This window comes from Bos indicus, chromosome 6, assembly GCF_029378745.1.
Source record: "Bos indicus isolate NIAB-ARS_2022 breed Sahiwal x Tharparkar chromosome 6, NIAB-ARS_B.indTharparkar_mat_pri_1.0, whole genome shotgun sequence".
Lineage (NCBI taxonomy): Eukaryota > Metazoa > Chordata > Mammalia > Artiodactyla > Bovidae > Bos > Bos indicus.
This window is the reverse complement of record NC_091765.1, coordinates 20,387,132-20,412,844: the sequence shown is the minus strand read 5'-3', so window position 1 is coordinate 20,412,844 and position 25,713 is coordinate 20,387,132. Positions and strand designations below refer to the sequence as shown.

At 40.6% G+C, this 25,713-nt stretch overlaps 1 protein-coding gene across 1 annotated transcript in view; it reads left to right on the top strand.

Annotated features, from left to right (window-relative positions):
• The first annotated feature begins 274 nt into the window (after positions 1-274).
• The window catches only part of ARHGEF38 (Rho guanine nucleotide exchange factor 38), a 153,021-nt gene continuing 127,582 nt past the window's right edge, over positions 275-25,713 (top strand). Inside the window, exon 1 of the mRNA XM_019962355.2 lies at positions 275-649. Coding sequence (XP_019817914.2) covers positions 454-649 — 196 coding nt within the window. The 5' untranslated portion in view covers positions 275-453. The remainder of the gene's footprint in view (positions 650-25,713) is intronic.

Sequence of the window (25,713 nt, the reverse complement as noted above, 5' to 3'; positions counted from 1 at the left end):
CGTGTCCCAGGGCACCTGTCCACACCCAGAGGCGCACACTAAACCCATAAGCCGCAGGTTACACAGGCGTGCTTCCCCTCCTCCCGCCTCACCTTGTTGCCTTTCCCCACCCCCCGCACCCCCAGCCCTCGCCCCACACAATGGGATTTTTGTTTGCTTCAGCAGCATGTGACGGCGGAGTCCCTGCTTTGCCTAGCTTGGTGTGGCAGGTCTCTCAGGTAACAGGTGGCAGCTTCCCCTGTTGGATTCTAGGTATAAAAAAGAATGACCTCATAGGGGTGGAGCCCCGGGACTCCGTGGAGGTGGCAGTCACAGACAGGTCACCCTGGAGAGAAGCCGGTTGGTTGGAAGGAGGCAGTTAAACTCCTCAGGCTGGGGTTGTAACCTTCACCCGGGAGGCCCTTTAGCAGCCAGCGATTGCCCGCCGGCCTCTCAAAGTGGTCTCAGCCTCCGATGGAGCCCAAAGAAGCTCCCGGGAAAGAAAACATGGGCACCAAGAAAAAGAATCTGCCCTTCCTGAGGCCCAGGCTCTATATGCTGGAGAGAAGGAAGACTGACACTGTGGTTGAGAGCAGTGTTCCTGGGGACCACTCTGGTACCTTGAGGAGGAGCCAGTCTGACAGGAGCGAGTACAACCAGAAATTACAAGGTAACCTACAAGAAACCAGTGGGCCGGGGGTTACCGCACTCCCAACTCTTTCCTTCCTACTCTTCCATTTACAAAGAAAACATTCAAGGTAGAGGAGAAGAGCAAACATCACCTTCCTCTGTAAGAAGGAAAGTAAGAAAATAAGAAAAATGAAGGAAGTGTAATTCATAAATTATAGTACAAATTTATTATGTCCTTCCAGAGTTAAAGAGCCAATTCTAAATTATTCTTAATAGTACCATGTCTTTTTTTGTCTGCCACCTTCCCTTACCTTGCTTCTCCCTCCTCCACCCGATTTAAGAATCGGGAAGCACTAAAAAGCAAATGATTTAGAACCCTACACAAGATAGTTTATCTCAACAGATAGGTGTGAGATGTCACACCAGGAGATCTATCCAGGTAATTGTAGTGAACTGTGATTGTGGTTATCTTAAATAGGGGCATGAAAGTACAACCACATCTGTGAAAAATAAGGAATGTTATAGTCACTGGATAGTATAATAGGATTTCTTGAAAAATCACATAGATGTTCATTCCTTTAGAGTGAATCAAGTAACATCCAAATATGGTAAGAGATGCTTAGCATGCTTAGACTGAATTGAGGAAATAACTTCAGTGTATTTTGTGATGGTCATAAGATAATCTGGCACAGTTATTATAACACGTCCTGTTTTAGGTCCTGAATTGCTCTTCCTTCCCATGCACCCTCTCTTTTTCTTCTTCTTTTCTCTTGAAGGTCATTTGTTCTAGTCAACTTCATTTTGATGTGGATATCATGCAACATTTTAATCAGATACCTGTTATGTGATCCCTGGAACTGGTCTCTCCCTCTTTGAGGCACACTGTGGTTGAGGGCTCATTATCCCACCATGAGCTGTCATTCTGGACTGAAAAACTACCATGAAACTAGAAAGACCAATGGGACAAGCTTGTATTTAGAAGGTCCCTTTCATAAAAAAAAAATGTGCTTGGATTTAGTGATGCAAATTAAATTAAATAAGTTAAATGTATGTAAATTAAATATTTAAGATTCCTGCTATGAGTTCATACTTTAAAAAAAATATAGCTCAGGATTAAAATGCAAAGTTGAGTCTTATAATTAAAGAATTTTTTTTAATAGGGAAGGGGTATTGTTTGAACTTTGAAATAATTTATTCTCAAGGATATGGATAAATTGGAAAGCATGCAAAATTTTTTTTTCATAAACAAAATTTTATTTATTTATTTTTGGGGGGGACATTTTTGCACTCACATAATTTTGAAGCTAATCCAAGATATGATAATATCAAATATATCAATATCTGTATCGGCAATATCTTTAGATATTTCTGCATGTACTTGTAAGTATAAGAAGGTTAAGACAAAAACCATAACCACAATGATAATCGTACCCTAAACTCTCCAATAATTCCTTAGTATCATCAAAGATGCAGTCAGATTAAAAAACAAAGACATCTCATAAACGTAATAAAATTTTAAAATTGTATTTGTTTAAATTAGGATCGCAGTAAGTTCTGCACAGTGAGATGGGTTACTTTTAACTCTCTTTTATCATATAGGGTTCCTTTTCTTCTCTCTCCTTGCAATTCGTTTGTTGAAGAAATCTGGTGGTTTACCTCAAACTGCTTTACAGTCAGGACTTTGCTAGTTGCATCCATTCCCCCAGGGCTGCAGACAAGCTCCACCGTGGTCTGCTCTTCTGTCAGTTGGTGGTCAGATCTAGTGTTGATCAGATTCAGGTTTGATTTTCCTGGCAAGACTACTTCATGGGAGCACCATGCTTTTTCACCTGGAGGCTTATGATATCTAGTTCTCTTCTCCTCCTCTGATCTTAGCAACTGATATCTAGATCTGTTCAGGCGTGGCTGATTCTAGCCAGGAACCAGGAAACATAGCATCTTGAGGAGGCTCCCAAGAACCAGACTGCCATTTCTCCAAGGAGACTGTTTCCTTTCAATGAAAGTCACTCAGTCGTGTCCAACTCTTTGCGACCCCATGAACTGTACAGTCCATGGAATTCTCCAGGCCAGAATACTGGAGTAGGTAACCTTTCCCTTCTCCAGGGGATCTTCCCAACTCAGGGATCGAACCCAGGTCTCCCACATTGCAGGTGGATTCTTTACCAACTGAGCTATCAGGGAAGCCCAAAATATCCATTGATTTCAATGGGGAATGGTATTTGGAGAACATGATCTGGGTGCTAGGAGTGTTCCTTACACAAGACGTTGTTTTTGCCAAAGGTGAACAACAAGTTAAAACCTATGCTTTAGGTACACACTCAGCCTTTGGAGCCCAAGAAATCACTGGCCACGAGCACTTACTTCTGCTTGAACAGATCTGGATGTGACAGGAGCTGTTTGCCTGAGGGAAAAGAAAGTTACCCTCCCCAGTGGAGCAGGGCAAAACTGTGGGCAGTTGCCTCAGGGGTCTTGGTTCTCCACAAGGGAACATCAAAAGGCCCTGGGAAGGGGGTGATCCCACACTCCCATTCCAGCCTGGGAAAGGCTTGTTGTACATGGCCACAGGGAGGAGCCTGGGAAGCACAGAAATGAAGCCCAAGGAGGGAATCTGGGGATGGATTCTCTCCCCTTCTTTGCTGGAGCAGTGTGCGTGCATGCATGCTCAGTCATGTTCGACTGTTTGTGACCCCATGAACTGTAGCCCACATCTGTCTGTGGGATTCTTCAGGCAATAATAGTGGAGTGGGTTGTCATTTCCTTCTCCAGGGGACCTTCCCATCCCAGGGATCAAACCCGCATCTCTTGTGTCTCCTGTATGAACTTTCATAAGCTACCTGAGCCACACTGAGCCACTGGGGAAGTCTTACTGGGGCAGACAGGGCTGCTTTTCTTCCCCAGTAAAGAATGAGAGTGCTAAAGTCATACACATTCTGTTTCCAATCCTGGCACTTCAGTTTACTACCTATAAGACTGAGTAAATCACTGAAAATTTCTGAGCTTCAATTTCTTTGTCTATGAAAGTAAGAAAATTACACCTACCACATAGTGTTATTGGCAGAATGAAATTAGATAATTACATGAAACATCTAGAATATTGGTTGACACACCGTGCTTCATAAACAGCAGTTATTTTCAATTTTAGAAATGATGGGTACCACAATGATAGAACAAGACTTGCCCTTTATTAACCCACATTTTTTAATCTACTAGTCTATTTCAGGCTTCCTTTGTGGCTCAGCTGGTAAAGAATCCGCCTGCAATGTGGGAGACCTGGGTTCGATCCCTGGGTTGTGAAGATCCCCTGGAGAAGGGAACAACTATCCACTCCAGTACTCTAGCCTAGAGAATTCCATGGACTGTATAGTCCATGGGGTCACAAAGAGTCGGACACGACTGAGTGACTTTCACTTTCAATCTGTTTCAACTCTTTTCTGTCTTTTGAGAAAGAGACAAATAAGAAATTCAGGAAAAACCCACTGCTTTGTCTCTAATAATGTTTCTTCTTTGTGAGATTCACTAATTCAGTATTTTTTTGATCCATTAGCAGAATAAAAACAGAAAATATTTTTTGCTTTCACTTCCTAAACTTAGCTAAAAGAAAGAAAAGTCTGTGGCCACAAAGTACAGTAGATGTTTATTGGTTATTCTGCAGAAGACTTCAGGCTTCTCATGTTTGCCACTGGAGTTGTGGTTTTTCTATGCTCTGTTGGATCCTGTCTTGGAAGGAAAGACTCAGGAGTTAATCCATGGTCCTAGACCTGTCAGAGTACAGAGGAGCACATTAGAGCTGGTAAAGATGGGCTGGCCTCCTGATAAGTAAGATTTTAAAGATGCAATTCAATAAAATCCATGGCTGATCTCTAAAACCCAATAGCACTTTTAGTATGATTCTTCTATAGTTGCTTTGGCAACAATAGAGGGCATCTCTCATTGTTGTCGGAAGCAGTCAGTTCTGTGGTTTGCACTCTGGTCTGTCCTCTTCCCACTGTCACACAGATGAGTCCTAAGTCACCTTTGTTTGCATGCCCAGTTGTGTCTGACTCTTGCAACCCCAGGGACTGTAGCCCTCCAGGCTCCTCTGTCCATGGGCTTTCCCAGGCAAGAATACTGGAGTGAGTTGCCATTTCCTGTTCCAGGGGATCTTCCCAACCCAGGGATCGAACCAGCATCTTGTGCCCCCTGCCTTGGTGGGCAGACTGTTTTCCACTAGCGCTACCTGTGAAGCCCTAAGTCACCCTAAGAAACTCTTATTGCAATGCCAAGAGTTTTTCTTCTGCCTACCTTGGAACATCATTGAACAAAGACCTGAGCTGGTTAGAGCCCACAGACAGATGGCCAGAGCCATCATGAGGTCACAGTGGTTTTCCAGTAGTGGAAAGCAGCCTCAAATTATTGGTTGAGCACTGCTTGTCCTTCAGGACTGTGTCACTATCTGAGTAATACAATTCATTGCTCTGTCCCTGTAAGCAAGTTCTCTAGGGTTCTGGAAGATGTTAGATCTGTCTTCAGCATCTCTGGGCTCACCTCTCAACTATACAGTTTATCTGTTCTATTCAATTTCTGACCAACATCACTTTAGTAGTGTGAATCTTAAGTTGTAATATTTTAAAAATGGTAAGGGAGGGATGAGAGCTACTAAGTTAAACGATAGACCATGATTCCTATGAGAACATCATAAAATCTTTGTAAGAGATTATAATCACATCATTCTTACTAAGCCTTAAGTTGTACAATAATAGTTCGATGCTAAGCCTACTGTTAGTGGCTTATTTTTTCAACAGATTCATTTCAGTTAATTAGCATTTATTGAATATGTTATATGGTAAGCAAAAAACAATATGTGCCAGGAATTACAACTACAAAATCAATAAGAAAAAGCATCTGACCTTTACTCCAAAGGCGCCTGGATCAGGGTTGGGCAGAGAGGTTGTTAGAAAACACTGCACTCAGAGATGATAAGGTAGGAATGGGGTGAAGGTGCGGAATTGGGAGAGAAAGGCATTTTAAAGTCTTTGTTGAGCTTATCTCTGTCTGAAATAATGGTGTTTGTTTCCTTGTTTATTGCTTATTATTGACCCATTTCCTCTCCCATCTCTTGCCACTCCCACCCCTGCCAGTTGGTACAAGAGGCCATATCTGTCTCATTAACTTTCTGTCTTTGTACTTAGAATCATGCCCAACACATGGGAAGCCCTCAGTAATGTTCAAATAGAATGAATGCCTTGAACCATCCAGTCTAGGCAGGGAATCAGTAGGAGGAAAGATATGAAGGCCTGAATTAAGAGCCCTGTGTCTTCATATGTGAGGATATATGTCTCTGTTCATAAACAAGATTCTTCAATAAAAATAAACAAATATATTCGAGGTAACAGTGCTCAGAATTGCCTTTTTGACAAATAATTCTGCCTTTCAGAGCACACCAGGCCATACCTCAGCTCACTGCTCTTCTTCCAATCATAACAACAAAAGTTACATCATTTTAGTGTCCCAGCTTGCTCAGCCCCTCACTGGGAGCTGAGAGTTTTTTACTGGGAGCCATGGAGAATGATGGAAGCAAGGGAAATTTACTGGCTAGTTGTTAAAAGTTTTTTCTTTGGGAAATGATTTTGTATATGACTGTATGTGTGAACTCTATATTTGAAACGCACCTCATTTAAACAGTTATGCACAAGTGTCTGTGAATATACAGATCATTCATCTGTCTGATGTGTCTACTGTATGTAGCTACAGATTAAGTTGTATGTGTGTGTGTGTGTACTTGAGACATACTTCTTTAATGATTGAAACTTTTAATAAAAAGTTTATTGATTAACATTCAACAGCCTTTTCTACAAACCCTATATGATTGATATAGCTGACATTATTGGTTTCCTTTCAGTGTGCATGCTATGGGATGAATGTTTATGTTTCCCCAAAATGCATTTATTGAAGCTTAACCCCCAACGTGATGGTATTTGGAGAGGGACTTTTGGGAGGTAATTAGCTCAGGAGGGTGGGGCTTTCATAAATAGGTTTAGTGCTATTATAAGATATGAGAGATTTGCTCCCTCTCTCTCTGCCCTTTGCCATGTGAGGATGTGAAATGACAGACATCTGTCCACGAGGAAGGGGGCCTTACCAGCACCTTGAACCTTGACCTTGGACTTCCCAACTGTGATAAACAAATGTTCGTGGTTTAAACCACCCTATTTATGGTATATTTGTTACAACAGCCCAAAATGACCAAGGTAGTTGCGCAGTTACTTTCATCCTCTATGGCCTCAGTAAGCCTCTGGTTAATTTTTTGGCCAATGCGTATTTTTGCTTATCAAGTGTCAGGTGAAAGAGAGAATGGTGGGTTAAATGTCCTCACACTGGCAGATAACAACACAAAAGGCACATCTCCAGTTCATGTTAGTTCTGTGATGCTTTCTTTTTTGCAAAGTCTATCATATCATTTTCATCATAAAAGGATTGATGGCTTGTTTTTATGAAAGCCTGAGATGTTCTTACTATGGATGTTAATGAACAAACCACTCTTCTGCATGGACTTTATACAGAATAATATATTTTGCAGTATGAGGTAAAAGACTAGATTAGACTTGGTCAGATTATGGGAACATTTAATTTGTAATGACTTTTGAGAATACAAGCAAGAGGAGTCGTCAATACTGGCAGATTTGCTGATTTTTGTTCAGGGAGTAATGAAGGGTGGAATAAAAGTAGTTGTCCAGCTGTTTGTCCCAGTTTCTATCCTGGGGCCATGGGTCTTTTTTTGTTGCTGCCTTTGTTCTTTGAGTGTAAAGTAACTCATTCCCCTTTACTTGCTTTTAGTGAAATGGGAAGTACTTGGATCAGTAATGTGACACCAACAAAAATAAGGTGTGTTTCACAGTTTGAATGGCAAATATTTATAAAAGGCAGCCGCTGTATAGCACAGGGAGCTCAGCTTGGTGCTCTGTGATGACTTAGAGGGATGGAATGGGGGAGTGGGAGGGAGGCTCAAGAGGAAGGGGACATAGGGCTGATTCATGTTGTGCAGCAGACGCTAACACAACCTTATATTCCAATAAAAATAAGATAAAATAAATAAGCTACAGGAAAAAAAAAAAAAAGGCAAGGTACTTTTGAAACTAAGTGATTTCTCTTTCATCATGTGCGAAGACATTTTAAAAAGCTTATTTTACTCTCTTTTCCAGTAAAGGCGTTTTGCAGTTTTTAGAGGACACATATGCATCAAATAAACAGAGTCCTAGAAATCAAGGAAGTTTGAGCTATTCCATTGAGATGGGAAAATTTATTTCTTCCACGTTTAACTGATGTACCTCTAGATATTTCTCCAGGCAAGAATACTTCCCAACTCAGAGATCCAACCTGGGTCTCCCACATTGCAGGCAGATTTCTTTACCACCTGAGCCATCAGGGAAGCCTTATAACTTTCTTAAAACTAGCAAATTCAGCCTCTCATTGTTTTTTTTGTCCATCAACATGATGGGTTTATCAAAACACAAAATGAGAAATCAAGAGGGCAGAAGGAGTGAATGGAAGGAAGGAAGAAGAGAGGGAGGGTGGGAGGGAATTCCCATAGATAAGCATGAGTAGAAATAGAAGTCACTTTAAAATAGTGATAGAGCTGGGAAAAGACGAGTGAGCACTCAAGCTATATTCATCTTTGTTTCTGTTGATACAGGAAAAGTAGAAAATCGTTTTTTGTAGAATTACTTTTTCTTGATACCATAATCATATTAAGTTCAGTATTTTTGTGGGCATTGGTTTCCTGGTGATGATGGAATTATGGCAGGAATTTCTAAACTTTTCAACAGTGTCACCCTGAGAACGAGGCAAGACTTGGCTTCAGGCGAGGCTTTAGAGTGCCCCCCATCACCCCCTTTCTACCAAGCAGATGAGGAGTCCTTGGGGCCCAAGGTTCCTGCCTGCCTGGGATCCTTATTCTCATTTCTAGACTGAGTTCAGGGTATCTAGAACCATGGGATTTTCTGTTCAACAGGCCCAAATACTGGCTCCAAGACCTGCTGGAACCTCTTCCATTCAGTTTCTCCTTAGGACAGACTGTAGTTGCAGGGGTGCACACCCTTTGACTCCAGGGTCCATTGCTTATGCAGATGTGTCTGGAGCTTGATCATGCTGGGGTGTTCACACCAGGCCTAGCAGACCCCTTGTGGGTGGGGAAGTGGGTAGAAGGAAGGGTAGGGATACAAGCCTCATGACTGGGGAGAAGGATTGTACCCCCAGGGCCTCCTGCCAGATTTTGGCATGAAACTCTGAGGGACCTGAGAAATCTAAACTTGAACTTGGCCTTCTGGATTGTTATGAAAGTGTATTTATCAAGATAGAAGGATATAACATATTTAACAATTTGCCAGCTTGATTTACAACTTTTTATTTTGTAGATAAGGGATGTTGGCCTCCGTTTGTACACTTGCTCCAGGCCCCAAAGGAGGCTGCTTAGTACTGTTGTCTATGTTCAGCACATAGCCTTTCTTCTATACTAAGCTGTGGAAAGAGAAAAGGAAGGGAAGGAAGACAGCATGACTGCCATCCTCCAACAGCCATGTCGTGCATGCTGTCACTGCTGCTGCTGCTGCTGCTGCCAAGTCACTTCAGTCATGTCCAACTCTGTGCGACCCCATGGACTGCAGCCTACCAGGCTTCTCCATCCATGGGATTCTCCAGGCAAGAACACTGGAGTGGGTTGCCATTTCCTTCTCCAATGCACTGCAGTTGTGTCCAACTCTTTGCGACCCCATGGACTGTAGCACACCAGGCTCCTCTGTCCATGGAATTCTCCAGGCAAGAGTACTGGAGTGGGTTGTCATGCCCTTGTCCAGAGGATCTTCCAGATCCAGGGATCAAAGCTACAACTCTTGCGTCTCCTATATCGGCAGGCAGGTTCTTTACCACTGGTGCCACGTGGGAAGCCCTCGGCCAGGGCATTCACACATTGTCATTTGATCCCAACACTTTCTCAGTTCTGGCTTTATAGTTGGAAAATAGATATATAAAGGAGAAATGACTTTCTCTCTACCCTCCTACATTCAAAAGCTGGATCTATGAAATAACAGGCAGATTAACAGGAGAAAAAGTACACAAGTATATTCATTTTAAATATTATGTACTGGGGCGGGGGAGGGGGGTGGCTTCACATGAAAAAAGAAGTAAATACCTCAAAAAAGGTTAGAATCAGAGAGCTTATAAACTATCTTGCTAGAGGAAGGGGAGGAGAGTAAATAAGTAAATAGGGGAGAGTAAATAAGGAAAGATGGACTTAGAATTGCAGAGAGAGGTTGGTGACAAAGTCTGTCCACCTGTGGTATTACTTCTAGTTTCCTGTCCTGTGAGAGGAGTCAACCTCCCCTGGTTGACAGCTGAGCTCCTTTTGGAGGATCTATCTCCAGGCAGATAAGGGGGTACACAGAAAGCCTCTCCCTGCATTTGCTGCTTTTCAAGTGCTCTCAACTCAAATGACCAAGGTAGCAAATTTGGGAGTGGCATGTCTTGAACTCCTTCAGGTGGTAGATTAGATTTGATTACAAGTGCTATAAATATATGCAAAAATCGAATGTATCACATTCATTGTCTTACTAGATATTTTGTCTGTGTGGCTTATTAGTAATAAGAAGTCAAAGCACTTTGAGGATTGTGATACATGCTGTGTGACGTGCTGACAACCCTCTACTACTATGATAAAACTAGATCTGCTAACATTTTCACTTTGGAATTCACATTCTTTCTCTGGCATTATTGTGACATTCCTCTGCTGGAGTATTGTTGCTATTTAATAAGTGCTATCTCTTGGTTTAATTATTAGGAAACAAAATTACAAAGGTAGGTTAAGCAAATCTGCCCTATTGTAATAGCTTAATCATCTCCTCTCCATTTCCCACTTCCTTGGGTATCTTGACACCATTTCCTTAATTTTATGCCTGTTATCATTTTATTTGCATCTCATTAAAATTTAAACACATCTAAAAAATTAAAACCCCTATTTTATAGCAATGGGTGGTGGTGGTGCGTGCATTTGCAAATGAAAAAAATGGAATTATATGCTGAAAACAAGTAGTTCTTTATCTGGGTAGGTGATATTTCCGTAGAATTCTATGTAGCTAGTCTAAATTGCCAGTCTTAAATGCAGCAGGAAATAGAATGTTATGATTAAAAGCCTTTGTCCCAGGTTGTTCCAAACAATTTTTTCCTTGATTAATGAGTCAGAGAAGAAATGGAGACTTAGTAATACCTGCACTGAGGCCCTTGAGAGTAGATACGATCTTGACGGTCTGACACCTAGCTCTTAAAGAAGAAAACCTAAAGGTCATGTCGTCTAGCTGTTGCTTTAAGTACGCTGAGACACTGTGCCCCTCACAGAAATTGTCTTTTCTGAATGCTTCTTAATGTTAGGTCTCCAATGTCACTGCAAAGGCTGTTGCAGATTTCTGCTTTGGTCTTTGTTGTGGAATAGTTGATGAAGACATTGTTCATCTCTTTCAGTGCCATCCAGGTTTATTCAAGGAAAAACTTTGGCTCCTCCTAAAAATTAGAATATGTTGTTCTTGCTAAGTCATTTCAGTCGTGTCCGACTCTGTGCAACCCCATAGACGACAGCCTACCAGGCTCCCCCGTCCCTGGGATTCTCCAGGCAAGAGTACTGGAGTGGGCTGCCATTGCCTTCTCCTAGAATATGTTACCTTTCCAGATAAAAACAAGCGATTTATCATGTTTAGCCACCTGAAACTCAGACTCGCTTTTGTACCCAATTCCTGGCCTTTGTATCAGCTGCATCTCCCTGCCCCTACTAAAATTTCCTTCCTCCAAATATCTGAAAGAATGGATTCTCCTCACTGAGATCTTTGCTCACCTTCTGGGAGAGTCATTCCAGACCATACTACCTGCAGTGAAAGAGGGGAGGATAGCCTTTCCCTTTATTCTCTGAGGTTCTGTGGCTGGGGGCCACAAGAGACAGAATAAAAGGATAAAGTGCGTGTATATTTTATTTGATGTTAATATTTTTACTTGGCACAGAAGACTTCATAGAAAGAAGTGAGAATCCCAAAGCAGTTAGACCCAGGGGCTTATATATCATTTTAACAAAGAGTGATAAATTCTGGAAATGTGCCAAGACAAAGGAAAAGGGGTTTTGAGCTGGGGGTATTAAATTGTGAAGAAGTAAAAAGGAAACATATGAGGGAAACTAACAGAATATAAAGGTTATTTTAGTAATGTTTGTTTGTACAGACTCATCATGATGTCAACTCCTCATCTCTGGTGATAAGAATTCTCTCCTCTTCCTGATACAGGAAGGGCAGAGAGCCCTGCCTGAATCTGGTGCTTCCCAACTGCCTTCAGCTCAAAGTAATGAACACGCCAGTAAGACATATTTGGGGGATGGTATTTACTGATCCCCTGCAGTGTCCTTCACACCAGCTCTCTAGAATTATGCTGTTTTATTCTATTGTTGCCTTTCTCTTTCACTTGAACATAATTTTCCTTGGGGGAAGAGAGTTAGTCTCATTTTAACACTTAAGCAGTGCTTGGTATATGGTAGATGCTCAGCTCAAAGACTACTTACTCAATGATTCAAAACTATTCAATGACTCACTACAACTATGTTAATCCTTAGCATTGGTATATTGGCTTTCACAATTCTGGCATTCAATTTCCCTACTACTTAATTGGAATCAGTTTTTGAGTTAACTCCTCTCATTTCCCTTTTTGCAAAAAGAGAGGCTATAAATAAATTTAATTAAACAAGAAAATAGAAAAAATTTCTTGGCCAGAGATTATGAAATCTCAGTTTTATTGAATTTATCCAACAAGCTGATACCTAGTTCACACCAACCAGATACTAGATCCTGAGAATATAAAGATAAACCAAATTAAACCCAGACTATACAGTGAGACAGGCCATGAACCAGTAATTGTAGCAATAAGTGCATGAAGTAAGGCTGCAGTTTGGGTTCCTGGGTTGCAGATTCTGAGATAGAAATTTGAGTGCAGGGGGTTTATTAGGGAATGTCCTTATGACAACCTGGAGAAGAGAAAAGACAGGCAGAGGACTGGGAGAGAAAGAGAAAAGTTTAGCTGTGACTTGGTCTCAGTGGAAGCCTTAGCCTACTCTAAGGCAAGTTCTGAAGATGAGATGATCTTTTGGAGTTGTCTCAGTGATCTGGAGGTCCTAGACCATTATATCACTCTTCAATTTTTGGATGGGGACACCCTGGGGAGAGAGATGACCTGAGAGGTACTCTCATCTGAGATGATTCCTAAAAAGGAGCTGTTGGCTGGTGACACTCCCAGAATAGGGGTAAAAAGTCCTTTTTTTCCTGAAGGGGAATTGGTCAGCTCATCACAGCACTGACCCCAAATTAGTGGTTGTTATTATATTAGAGACATAAGTAAATCAGTATAGGAATTGTGATGAGAAACAGCTTAATTGGACCTTTAAAAATGTCAAAATAAGAGACACTGAAATCTGAATCTTGAAATCCAGTTTGGATTTTTTTCTGGGGAGAGGGGATAGAAGAGGGCATTCCAGAAAAAGGGATTAAATATGTCCTAGTACATGGAACAAGGTAATAAAACTGGTTTTTCTGTTTGGGCTTCAAAGATGGAAAAGACAATACTAATACCAACTAGCATCTGTAGAAGGCACACAGGAACATTACATCATTTCATACTCTTAACAACTTTGCTAAGAAGTTATTGTCAAATATTTATAGATAATAAAATGAAGGTTAACAAAAGTATAGGCACCTGCCAAGTGTTTCACAGCTAGTAAGTGGTGATGTCAGAGTTATACTGAGGTCTACTTGGCTCCAAGATCCATACTTTTTCAACCAATATGAACTCTATTGTTCTAACCGGTTTTTAGTAGGCTTCCCTGGTGGCTCAGACAGTAAAGCACCTGCCTGCAATATGGGAGACCAGGGTTCGATCCCTGGGTCAGGAAGATCCCTGGAGGAGGAAATGGCAACCCACTGCAATATTCTTGCCTGGAAAATTCGTGGATTGAGGAGCCTGGTGGGCTACAGTCCACGGGGTCGCAAAGAGTCGGACACGACAGCGGCTTCGGTTTTGTAGTTTTTAGTAGTACCTCTTTTGCAGTTTTTTTTTTTTTAAGGAATAGACTGATTTTGATACAATTTTGAACAATACTCAAAAATATTAAGAGACCCTTAAGTTCTACCAGCATATTCACCTGCAATCTTAAAATCAACAGTGACCAGTCGGTACTTTCCAGGAGCTGTATTTTATGCTTTCAATAAAATGTTTTATGTGGACTGAAGTTGGAAAGATATGCAATTGCAATGAATGAGGGATACACTTGATAAATTCATTAGAACCTTCTATTCTAAAAATATAAACCAAATGATTTGAATTATCTAGTCTTTGAAAACTACCCCTCCTCACTAACTATAGAGCACAGAGCAAGAGGAGAATGTTTGATGGAAAACTCGGTCAGAATGTTAAACTATATCACTCCTCTGCCTCATATTCCCCTCAATGCCTTTTCATGTTCTCTAGCAGTGGTATCCAAAGAAAGGTATGGGAAGTCCCAGAGATTTTGAGACAATTCATTATAAAAGGAAAAATGAGTTTAGTTTTTAGTCTTATCTTTTGAAAATATCTATTTTTGTCTATTCCTTATAATTATGCAATACATTAATACAGTCTATGTATTGGAGGTACAGTTAATCCAAACAATTTAACTGACACGTGAACAAAAAAGTTTGGGATGAAATTTTGACACGGGCTACAACAGGGATGAATCTTGAAGACATGATGCTAAGTGAAATAAGCCAGACACAAAAATACAAGTATTATATGATTCTGGGCTTCTCTGGTAGCCCAGTGGCAAAGAATCTGCCTACTAATCCAGGAAATGAGGCTTCCATACCAGGGTCCAGAATATCTCCTGGAAAAGGAAAGGCAACCCACTCCAGTATTCCTGCCTAGAGAATTCCATGGACAGAGGAGCCTGGCTGGCTACAGTCCATGGGGTCACAAAAGAGCTGAACATGACTGAGCAACTAAATAAAAACAAAATTATATGATTCCAAGTAAAAGAGGTACCTGAAATAGTCAAATACATACAGACAAAAAGTGGTTGCCAGAAACTGGGGAAAGGAGAGTAGGGAGTTAGTGTTTCATGGGTCCAAGAGTTTCAGTTTGGGAAGATGAAAAAATTCTGGAAATGGATGGCGGTTATTTCAAATCCTGAAAGATGATGCTGTGAAAGTGCTGCACTCAATATGCCAGCAAATTTGGAAAACTCAGCAGTGGCCACAGGACTGGAAAAGGTCAGTTTTCATTCCAATCCCAAAGAAAGGCAATGCCAAAGAATGCTCAAACTACTGCACAGTTGCACTCGTCTCACACACTAGTAAAGTAATGCTCAAAATTCTCCAAGCCAGGCTTCAGCAATATGTGAACCATGAACTTCCTAATGTTCAAGCTGGTTTTAGAAAAGGCAGAGGAACCAGAGATCAAATTGCAAACATCCACTGGATCATGGAAAAAGCAAAAGAGTTCCAGAAAAACATCTATTTCTGCTTTATTGACTATGCCAAAGCCTTTGACTGTGTGGATCACAATAAACTGTGGAAAATTCTGAAAGAGATGGGAATACCAGACCACTTGACCTGCCTCTTGAGAAATCTGTATGCAGGTCAGGAAGCAATAGTTAGAACTGGACATGGAACAACAGACTGGTTCCAAATAGGAAAAGGAGTACGTCAAGGCTGTATATTGTCACCCTGCTTATTTAACTTATATGCAGAGTACATCATGAGAAATGCTGAACTGGAAGAAGCACAAGCTGGAATCAAGATTGCCAGGAGAAATATCAATAACCTCAGATATGCAGATGACACCACCCTTATGGCAGAAAGTGAAGAGGAACTCAAAAGCCTCTTGATGAAGGTGAAAGAGGAGAGTGAAAAAGTTGGCTTAAAGCTCAACATTCAGAAAACGAAAATCATGGCATCCGGTCCCATCACTTCATGGGAAATAGATGGGAAAACAGTGGAAACTGCATCAGACTTTCTTTTTTTGGGCTCCAAAATCACTGCAGATGGTGACTCTAGCCATGAAATTAAAAGACACTTACTCCTTGGAAGGAAAGTTATGACCAACCTAGATAGCATATTCAAAAGCAGAGACATTACTTTGCCAACAAAGGTTTGTCTAGTCAAGGCTATGGTTTTTCCTGTGGTCATGTATGGATGTGAGAGTTGGACTGTGAAGAAGGCTGAACGCTGAAGAATTGATGCTTTTGAACTGTGGTGTTGGAGAAGACTCTTGAGAGTCCCTTGGACTGCAAGGAGATACAACCAGTCCATTCTGAAGGAGATCAGCCCTGGGATTTCTTTGGAAGGAATGCTGCTAAAGCTGAAACTCCAGTACTTTGGCCACCTCATGCTAAGAGTTGACTCATTGGAAAAGACTCTGATCCTGGGAGGGATTGGGGGCAAGAGGAGAAGGGGACGACAGAGGATGAGATGGCTGGATGGCATCACTCACTCGATGGACGTGAGTCTGAGCGAACTCCGGGAGTTAGTGATGGACAGGGAGGCCTGGAATGCTGCGATTCATGGGGTCGCAAAGAGTTGGACACGACTGAGCGACTGAACTGACTGAACTGAATGGTTGCACAACAGTGTGAATGTACTTATTGAAGCTTAAAAATGGTTAACATGGTAAATTCTATGTTATGTATATTTTACCATGATAAAAAATTAATGAAGCTTGGAGACACCAAGTTATAACAGTAAAATAGACATAAGGCCACTCAACCATGACTATATCTTTCCATCTCTGGCCTGAGGGTCAGTTTTACTTCAGATTGTCTTGCCTTTATCCTTGCTGTTTCCTCAGCCTGGAGTGTTTTCCCTTGCCTTGGTTGTTTGATAAACCCCTATTCACCTTTTCAAGTCTACCTTTCTGTTATTACACCCCAAATATCTTTGAGTGTCCCCTGCTGTATACATTTCTCATATTCATTATTCACAGGTCAGGGTTTCTTACTTTTGACTGAACTTCTCTAGGACAGGAGCATTGGTATCACCAGCCAGCACCTAGGGAAGGCTGGCCTGTACTCAATAATCCTGTTGTTAAGTAAGTGAGTGAGTAAATGAATGAATGAATGAACAGTGAATGGGTGGTGTGGCCATGAAACCCAGAATGTGTGGTGAAATCCAAAATGGTTACAGGAGGACCTTCCCCTGGGTGGGCTTCCTTGAAGCCAGATCCGAATCACTTCTGCACTGACTTCCGGGTCACAGCCCCTGGGTAGGGATATAACTCACATGAGGGAATAATTTTTAATTTTTATCATACTGCATATTTCCCTCCTTCGTAGTGTGTTTTCTTGGTCACCATTCACAATTCTGTTCTCATTAGCAAGGGCATGCAAACATCACATGTACCTCATCCTGGGGAACCTATAGATTATCCCTTGAAATTAATCTTATACTTTTGTAACCAAATTTAGATAAAGAAATTAAATTATTTTTGTTCTGGGCTAAGTGAAGATTCTGAGTGATTTCCTTTTTTTTGATGAACAAAATCTATACATCAAAAAATATAAATAATGTATTGAAAATAAATACTCTCCTAGAGTTTGACTTGCTTGTTAATGTCACACCAATCAGACATTTAAGATGGGTATTCTGTTATAATGGTGCTACCATTTTTTAAATATTCAAAACAAAAAAATATTTTTAAAATAATACAATTATAATCTCATAGGTGTATTTTCTTCTTGGTTCTGAGCATTTCTGTGTAGAAGGAAAATATTAAATTAAGATATGAAATTAGATTTCTGTTAATTATTAAATTCTTGGGAAGCAAAGTCAATACTTCTCTGACAAAATTGAAGCTTCATTATATTGCAGTTGCAAATGAAAATTTTTTATGCCTTTGACATTTCATACAGAGAGTATAATTAACATAAAACTGTAGTTAAATTTTTTAAAATGAATTATAAATCAAACAAGATTTTGGACTGGGATAAACCTACCAGAGAAGATAAGGTCCTGTATCTTTTTTTCCATACATTCTTATCTATACGTACAAACTACCAACAACAAAAATAATCATACCAAACAAAAAACTCAAACCACAATTTGCTCTTATTTCCAAAATATTCTTCTCTATATTTATGTTTGTGTTCAAACTCTGATAACTTTTCCTATTCTCAGATTATATCATATATAGGAAGAGCCTTTTCATATACTCATTGTGTATACCATGTGCATATATACTATATAATTATATACACTAACAATACAGACACACTACATTTTCTTGTGCTTCACTTTATTGTTCTTTATAGATATTCCTTTTGTTTTTTACAAATTGGAGTTTTGTAGAAATCTTGCGTCAAGCAAGTCTATTGGTACCATTTTTCCAACAGCATTTACTCACCTTTTGTCTCTGTATCCCATTTTGGTAATTGTCACAGTATTATTTTAGTTTTTCATTATTATTACATTTGCTATGGTGGTCTCTGATCTTTGATGTTACTATTGTAATTGTTTAGAATGCTAGAAACTGCACTTATACAGCACGGCAAACTCAACCCATAAATGTTGTGTGTGTTCTCACCACCCCACCAACAGGCTGTTCCCCTGTCTCCCTCTTCTCAAGCCTCCCTACTTCCTGACACAAGGGTGTTGAAAATTAGACCAGTTAATAAACCTACAACGGCCTCTAAATGTTCACCGGAAGGGAAGAGTCACACAAAACTAGATACGATGGCATTTAGTGGGAAGGCATGTCAAAAACAAGCTAGCCCTTTTGCACCATGCAGTTAGCCAAGTTTTGAATGGAAGGGAAAAGGTTTTGAAAGAAATTAAAAATGGAATTCCAGTGAACACATAAATGATAAGCAAGTGAAACAGCCTTAATGCTGAGATGGAAAAGGTCACAGTGGTCTGGATAGATGATCAAACCAGCCACAACATTCCCTTAAGCCAAAGCTGAATTCAGAGCAAAGCCCTAACTCTTCAATTCCATGAAGGCTGATGGAGGTGAGGAAGCTAAAGAAGAAAAGTTAGAAGCCAGCTGCGCTTGGTTAATGAGGTTTAAGGAAAGAAGTAGAAGCTGCTTAGCAAGCTATCCAGAAGATCTAGCTAAGATAACTACTGAAGGTGGCTACACTAAACAACAGATTTTCAATGCAGATGAGATGGCCTTCTGTTGGAAGAAGATACCAACTAGGACTTCCATAGCTAGAGGGCAGAAGTCAATGCCTGGCTTTAAAACTTCAAAAGACAGGAGGACTTTCTTATTAGGGGTTAATGTACCTGGTAGCTTTAAGTTGAAACCAGTGCTCACTTACCATTCTAAAAATGCTAGGATCTTGGGCTTCCCTTGTGGCTCGGTGGTAAGGAATCTACCTGCCAATACAGGAGACATGGATTCAATCCCTGTTCAGGGAGGATCTCACATGCCTCGGGGCAACTAAGCCTATGCTCTGAAATGATTGAGCCTGTGCTCTAGAGGAGCCCAGGAGCCGCAACTACTGAGCTCACATGTCACAACTACAGAAGCCCGTGTGCCCTAGAGCCTGTGCCCCACAGAAAGAGAAGCCACTGCAATGAAAAGCCTGCTCACTGCAACTAGAGAGGATCCCTTGCTCGCCACAACTAGAGAAAAGCCAGTGCAGCAATGAAGGCTCAACACAACCAAATAAATAAAAATAAAATTACTTGTAAAAATCCTAGGATCTTTAAAAATGATTCCCAATCTTCTCTTTCTGTGCTCTATAAATGGAACAGCAAAACCTGGATGACAGCACCTCCATTTACAACATGATTTATTGAATATTTTAAGCTCACTGTTGAGAATTATTGCTCAGAAAAAAACATTTATTTCAAAATATGATTGGTCATTGACAGTGCACCTGGTCACCCAAGAGCTCTGATGGAGATATACAATGAGATTAATGGTTGTTTTCATGCCTGCTAACATAACGTTCATTCTGCAGCACGTGGATCAAAGTATATTTCAACTTTCAAGTCTTATTATTTAAGAAATACATTTCATAAGGCTATAGTTGCCATCAGTAGCAATTTCTCTGATGGATCTGGGCAAAGTAAATGGAAAACCTTCTGGAAAGGATTTACCATTTTAGATGCCAGTAAGAACATGTGTGATTCATAGAAAGCAGTCAAATATCAACACGAACAAGAGTATGGAAGGAGTTAATTCCATTCCTCATGGATGACTTTGAGGGGTTTAAGATTTTAGCAGAGGAAGGAAGTGCAGATGTGGTAGAAAGAGTAAGAGAACTAGAATTAGAAGTGGAGGCTGAAAATGTGACTAAAGTGCTTCAATCTCATGATAAAGCTTGAACAGTTGAGATGTAGTTTCTTGAGATGGAATCTACTTTTGGTGAAGACGCTATGAAGATTGTTGAAATTACAGTAAAAGATTTAGAACATCACATACACTTAGCTGCTAAAGCAGCAGCATGGTTTCAGAGATTAACTCCAATTTTGAAAGAAATTCTACTGTGGGTAAAATACTATCAAACAGTTTTGCATGCTACAGAGAAATTCTTTCATGAAAGGAAGAGTCAATTGATGAGGTAGCCTTCATTATTGTCTTATTTTAAAGATTTGCCAGGCTCAGTAGCAGTTTCCTTAAGAGCAGGTAGTGATTGCTTTTGGGGGAGCAAGAAGGAGGCCCAAGTTGCAAGGCCATGCTTGTGCATACACCACCCAAAATTCTTTGTTTAGAGTCAGTGATATTTTGAGACTGTGAGGGAGACCCACAGAAATTAAATCACTGACTCAGGGCCAGAGGAAAAGTGAACAGGAAGCCTAAACTCAGCCCCAAGTCTTCAAATAGAGTATATAAGCCATTGTATCATACTGACTCTCAGGCTTCTGGAGCAGTAAGATGGTGGAGTAGAAAGACTTGAACTCACCTCCTCTCGAAAAAACACCAAAATTACAACTCACTGCTGAACAACTATCAATAAAAAAGACTCAAACCTTCCAAAAAAGCTATTCTACAGACAAAGACAAAGAAGAAGCCACAATTAGATGGTAGGAGGGATGCTTTCACAATATAATTCAAATCCCATACATGCTGGGTGGGTGACCCACTAACTGGAAAATTATATCACATAGCTTTTCCCACAATAGTGAGAGTTCTGAGCCCCACATCAGACTCACCAATGTGGGAGTGTGGCCTTGGAAGGAGGAGCCCCCAAAGCACTTGGCTTTGAAGGTCAGCAGGGCTTGAGGGCAGGAGCCCCACAGGACTGAGGGAAGCAGAAACTCCACTCTCCAAGTCAAGTCTTCACATGTGCTGGGACCCAGGGCAGAGCAGTGACTCCATAGGAGCCTGGATCAGACCTACCTGTGGGTCTTGGAGGGTCTCCTGGGAAGGCAGGAGTTGGCTATGGCTCACTGTGAGGGCAAGGACTGGTGGCGGACACCCTGAGAATAAACATTGGCATGAACGCTCCTGGTGGTTGCCGTTTTGGCACTGAGACCCACACAGTAGTCTGCAGGTTCCAGTAATGGGTCACCTCGGGACAAACAACCAACAGGGTGGGAACACAGCCCCACCCATCAGGTCGCCTAAAGTCATCCTGAGCTAACAGCAGCGTGTAAACACACCGTTTGACAAGGTCCTGCCTACCAGAGCCACAAGACCCAGCTCCATCCACCGGTGGGCAGATACCAGTTCCTCCCACCAGGATCCTGCATAAGCCCCTGGACCAGCCTCACCCATCAGGGCACAGACACCAGAACCAAGAAGAATTACAGTCCTGCATCCTGAGGAATGGAGACGACAAACACAGAAAGTCAGACAAAATGAGACAGCAGAGAAATATGGAATAAAATAAAATTGCAGAACAACAAGTAAGTGAAGCGAGAGAGGCAATCTCCTGAAAAAGAATTCAGAGTAGTGACAGCAAAAATGATCCAAGATCTTGGAAAAAGTATAGAAGCACTGACCAAGAGAATGCAAGAAATGTTTAATAAAGAGTTGGAACCTTTAAAGAGTAAGTAAACAGAGATGAACAATATAATAACTGAAACAAAAAATGTGCTAGAAGGAATCGGCAGAATAAATGAGGCAGAAGAATGAATAAGTGAACTGGAAGACAGATTGGTGGAAATCACTGCTGTGGAATAGAACTTAAAAAAAAGAATGAAAAGAAATGAAGACAGTCAGAGACCTAAGGAACAACATTAAATGCATCAACATTTACATTATAGGAGTCCCAGAAGAAGAAGAGAGTGGGAAAAGGGCCTGAGAAAATATTTGAAAAGGTAATAGCTGAAAACTTCCCTAACATGGGGAAGGAAACACTCACTCAATCCAGGAAGCACAGAGAGTCCCAGGCAGGATAAATCCAAGGAGGACCACACCAAGCCACATAGAAATCAAGCTGGCAAAAATTAAAGGGAAAAGCAACAAATAACATACAAAGGATTTCCCATAAGTTTATCAGCTGACTTTTCAGCAGAAACTCTGCAGGCCACAGGAAGTGGCATGATATATTTTAAGTGATGAAAAGGGAAAACTTACAACCAAGAATACCAGCAAGGGTCTTGTTCAGATTTGATGAAAAAATTTAAAGCTTTACAGACAAGCAAAATCTAAAAGAATTCAGCAGCACCAAACCAGCTTTGTAACAAACACTAAAGAAATTTCTCTGGATGGAAAAGAATTGGTCACAATAGAAATGATAAAATTACAAATGGGAAAGCTCACCAGTAAAGACAAGCATACAGTAAAGGCAGGGAATCATCCACTGACAGATGATCAAAACCAGCAATTGTGAGAAGAGTACAAATGAAGGATATGAGAAATGCATTTGAAATTAAGAAACCAGCAAATTAAAACAATCTTGTATATATAGAGAGAGAGATTGCTATATCAAAACCATATGATAACCACAAACCAATAATTTACAATAGACACATATACACAAAAGAAAAACCACCCAAACACAACACTAAAGATAGTCATCAGATAATAAGAGAAGACAGCAAAAGAGGAAGGGAAGGAAAAAAATCTACATAATCAAATCCAAAGCAATTAACAAAATGGAAAAAGGAATACATATATTGAAAAATATCTTAAACATAAAAGGATTAAATGTTCCAACCAAGACACAGACTGGGAGAATGGATACAAAAATAAGACCTGCATATATGCTGTCTCGGAGAAGGCAATGGCACCCCACTCCAGTACTCTTGCCTGGAAACCCCATGGGTGGAGGAGACTGGTAGGCTGCAGTCCATGGGGTCATGAAGAGTTGGACACAACTGAGCGACTTCACTTTCACTTTTCACTTTCATGCATTGGAGAAGGAAATGGCAACCCACTCCAGTGTTCTTACCTGGAGAATCCCAGGGACGGTGGGGCCTGGTGGGCTGCCGTCTATTGGGTCGCACACAGTCGGACACGACTGAAGCGACTTAGCAGCCGCAGCAGCATGTGCTGTCTATAAGAGACTTACTTCAGACACAGGACACATACAGACTGAAAGTGAGGAGATGGAAAAAAGCGTTCCATGCAAATGAAAATCAAAAGAATGTTGGAGTAGCAATACTGAGACAAAATAGACTCTAAAACAAAGGCTGTTATAAGAGATAAAGAAGGGCACTACATAATGATCAGAGATCAACCTTCTTCAAGAAGAAGATATAATAATTCTAAATATTTATGCACCCAACATAGGAGCATCTTAGTATATAAGGCAAATGCTAACAGTCATAAAAGGAGAAATCGACAGTAACACAAAAATAGTGAGAGACTTTAACACCCCACTTACATCAATGGACGGATCATTCAGACAGAAAATTAATAAGGAAATACAAGCCTTAAATGAAACATTAGACCAAATAGTCTTAATTAATATTTATAGAGCATTCCATCTAAAAGCAGCAGAATACACATTCTTCTTAAGTGTACACAGAATATTCTCCAGGATGGATCACATGCTGGTCTATAAAGCAACCCTCGATAAATCTAAGAAAACTGAAATCATATCAAGCAACTTTTTCAGCCCCTACACTACGAGATTAGAAATCAACTACAAGAAAAAAAAAAAACTGTAAAAAACACAAACATGTGAAGGCTAAAACAATGCACTACTGAACAATCAATGACTCACTGAAGATGACACAGACAGACGGAAAGTTATACCATGTTCTTGGTTTGGAAGAATCAATATTGTCAAAAGAACTATACTGCCCAAGGCGATCGACAGATTCAGTGCAATCCCTAGTAAATTACCAGTGGCGTTTTACACAGACCTAGAACAAAAAATTTTTACATTTGTATGGAAAAACAAAAGACCCTGAATAGTCAAAGCAATCCTGAGAAATAAAAACGGAACTGGAGGAATCAGGCTGACTTCAGACTATTTCACAAACCTACAGCCATCAAAAGAGTTTAGTACTGACACAAAAACAGAAATACAAAGGACAAGATAGGAAGCCCAGAAGTAAACCCATGCACGTACGGTCAATTAATCTATGATAGAAAAGGCAAGAATATACAATGAAGAAAAGACAGTCTCTTCAGTAAGAAGTGTTGGGAAAACTGGACAGCTACATGTAAAAGACTGAAATTTAAATATTCTCTTATGCCAAATTCAGACTTAAATTGAAGACAGTAGGGAAAACCACTAACATTCAGGTATGACCTAAATCAAATCCCTTATGATTATACAGTGGAAGTGAGAAATAGATTTAAGGGCCTAGAACTGATAGAGTGCCTGATGAACTATGGAATGAGGTTCATGACATTGTACAGGAGACAGGGATCAAGACCATCCCCATGGAAAAGAAATGCAAAAAAGCAAAATGGCTGTCTGGGGCGGCCTTACAAATAGCTGTGAAAAGAAGAGACGTGAAAAGCAAAGGGGAAAAGGAAAGATATAAGCATCTGAATGCAGAGTTCCAAAAAATAGCAAGAAGAGATAAGAAAGCCTTCCTCAGCGATCAATGCAAAGAAATAGAGGAAAACAACAGAATGGGAAAGACTAGAGATCTCTTCAAGAAAATTAGAGATACCAAGGGAACATTTCATGCAAAGATGGGCTCGATAAAGGACAAAAATGGTATGGACCTAACAGAAGCAGAAGATATTAAGAAGAGATGGCAAGGATACACAGAAGAACTGTACAAAAAAGATCTTCACGACCTAGATAATCACGATGGTGTGATCACTCATCTAGAGCCAGACATCCTGGAATGTGAAGTCAAGTGGGCCTTAGAAAGCATCACTATGAACAAAGCTAGTGGAGGTGATGGAATTACAGTTGAGCTATTTCAAATCCTGAAAGATGATGCTGTGAAAGTGCTACACTCAATATGGCAGCAAATTTGGAAAACTCAGCAGTGGCCACAGGACAGGAAAAGGTCAGTTTTCATTCCAATCCCAAAGAAAGGCAATGCCAAAGAATGCTCAAACTATCACACAATTGCACTCATCTCACACGCTAGTAAAGTAATGCTCAAAATTCTCTAAGCCAGGCTTCAGCAATATGTGAACTGTGAACTTCCTGATGTTCAAGCTGGTTTTAGAAAAGGCAGAGGAACCAGAGATCAAATTGCCAACATCTGCTGGATCATGGAAAAAGCAAGAGAGTTCCAGAAAAACATCTATTTCTGCTTTATTGACTATGCCAAAGGCTTTGACTGTGTGGATCACAATAAACTGTGGAAAATTCTGAAAGAGATGGGAATACCAGACCACTTGATCTGCCTCTTGAGAAATTTGTATGCAGGTCAGGAAGCAACAGTTAGAACTGGACATGGAACAACAGACTTGTTCCAAATAAGAAAAGGAGTACATCAAGGCTGTATATTGTCACCTTGCTTATTTAACTTATACGCAGAGTACATCATGAGAAATGCTGGACTGGAAGAAGCACAAGCTGGAATCAAAATTGCCGGGAGAAATATCAGTAACCTCAGATATGCAGATGACACCACCCTTATGGCAGAAAGTGAAGAGGAACTCAAAAGCCTCTTGATGAAGGTGAAAGTGGAGAGTGAAAAAGTTGGCTTAAAGCTCAACATTCAGAAAACGAAAATCATGGCATCCGGTCCCATCACTTCATGGGAA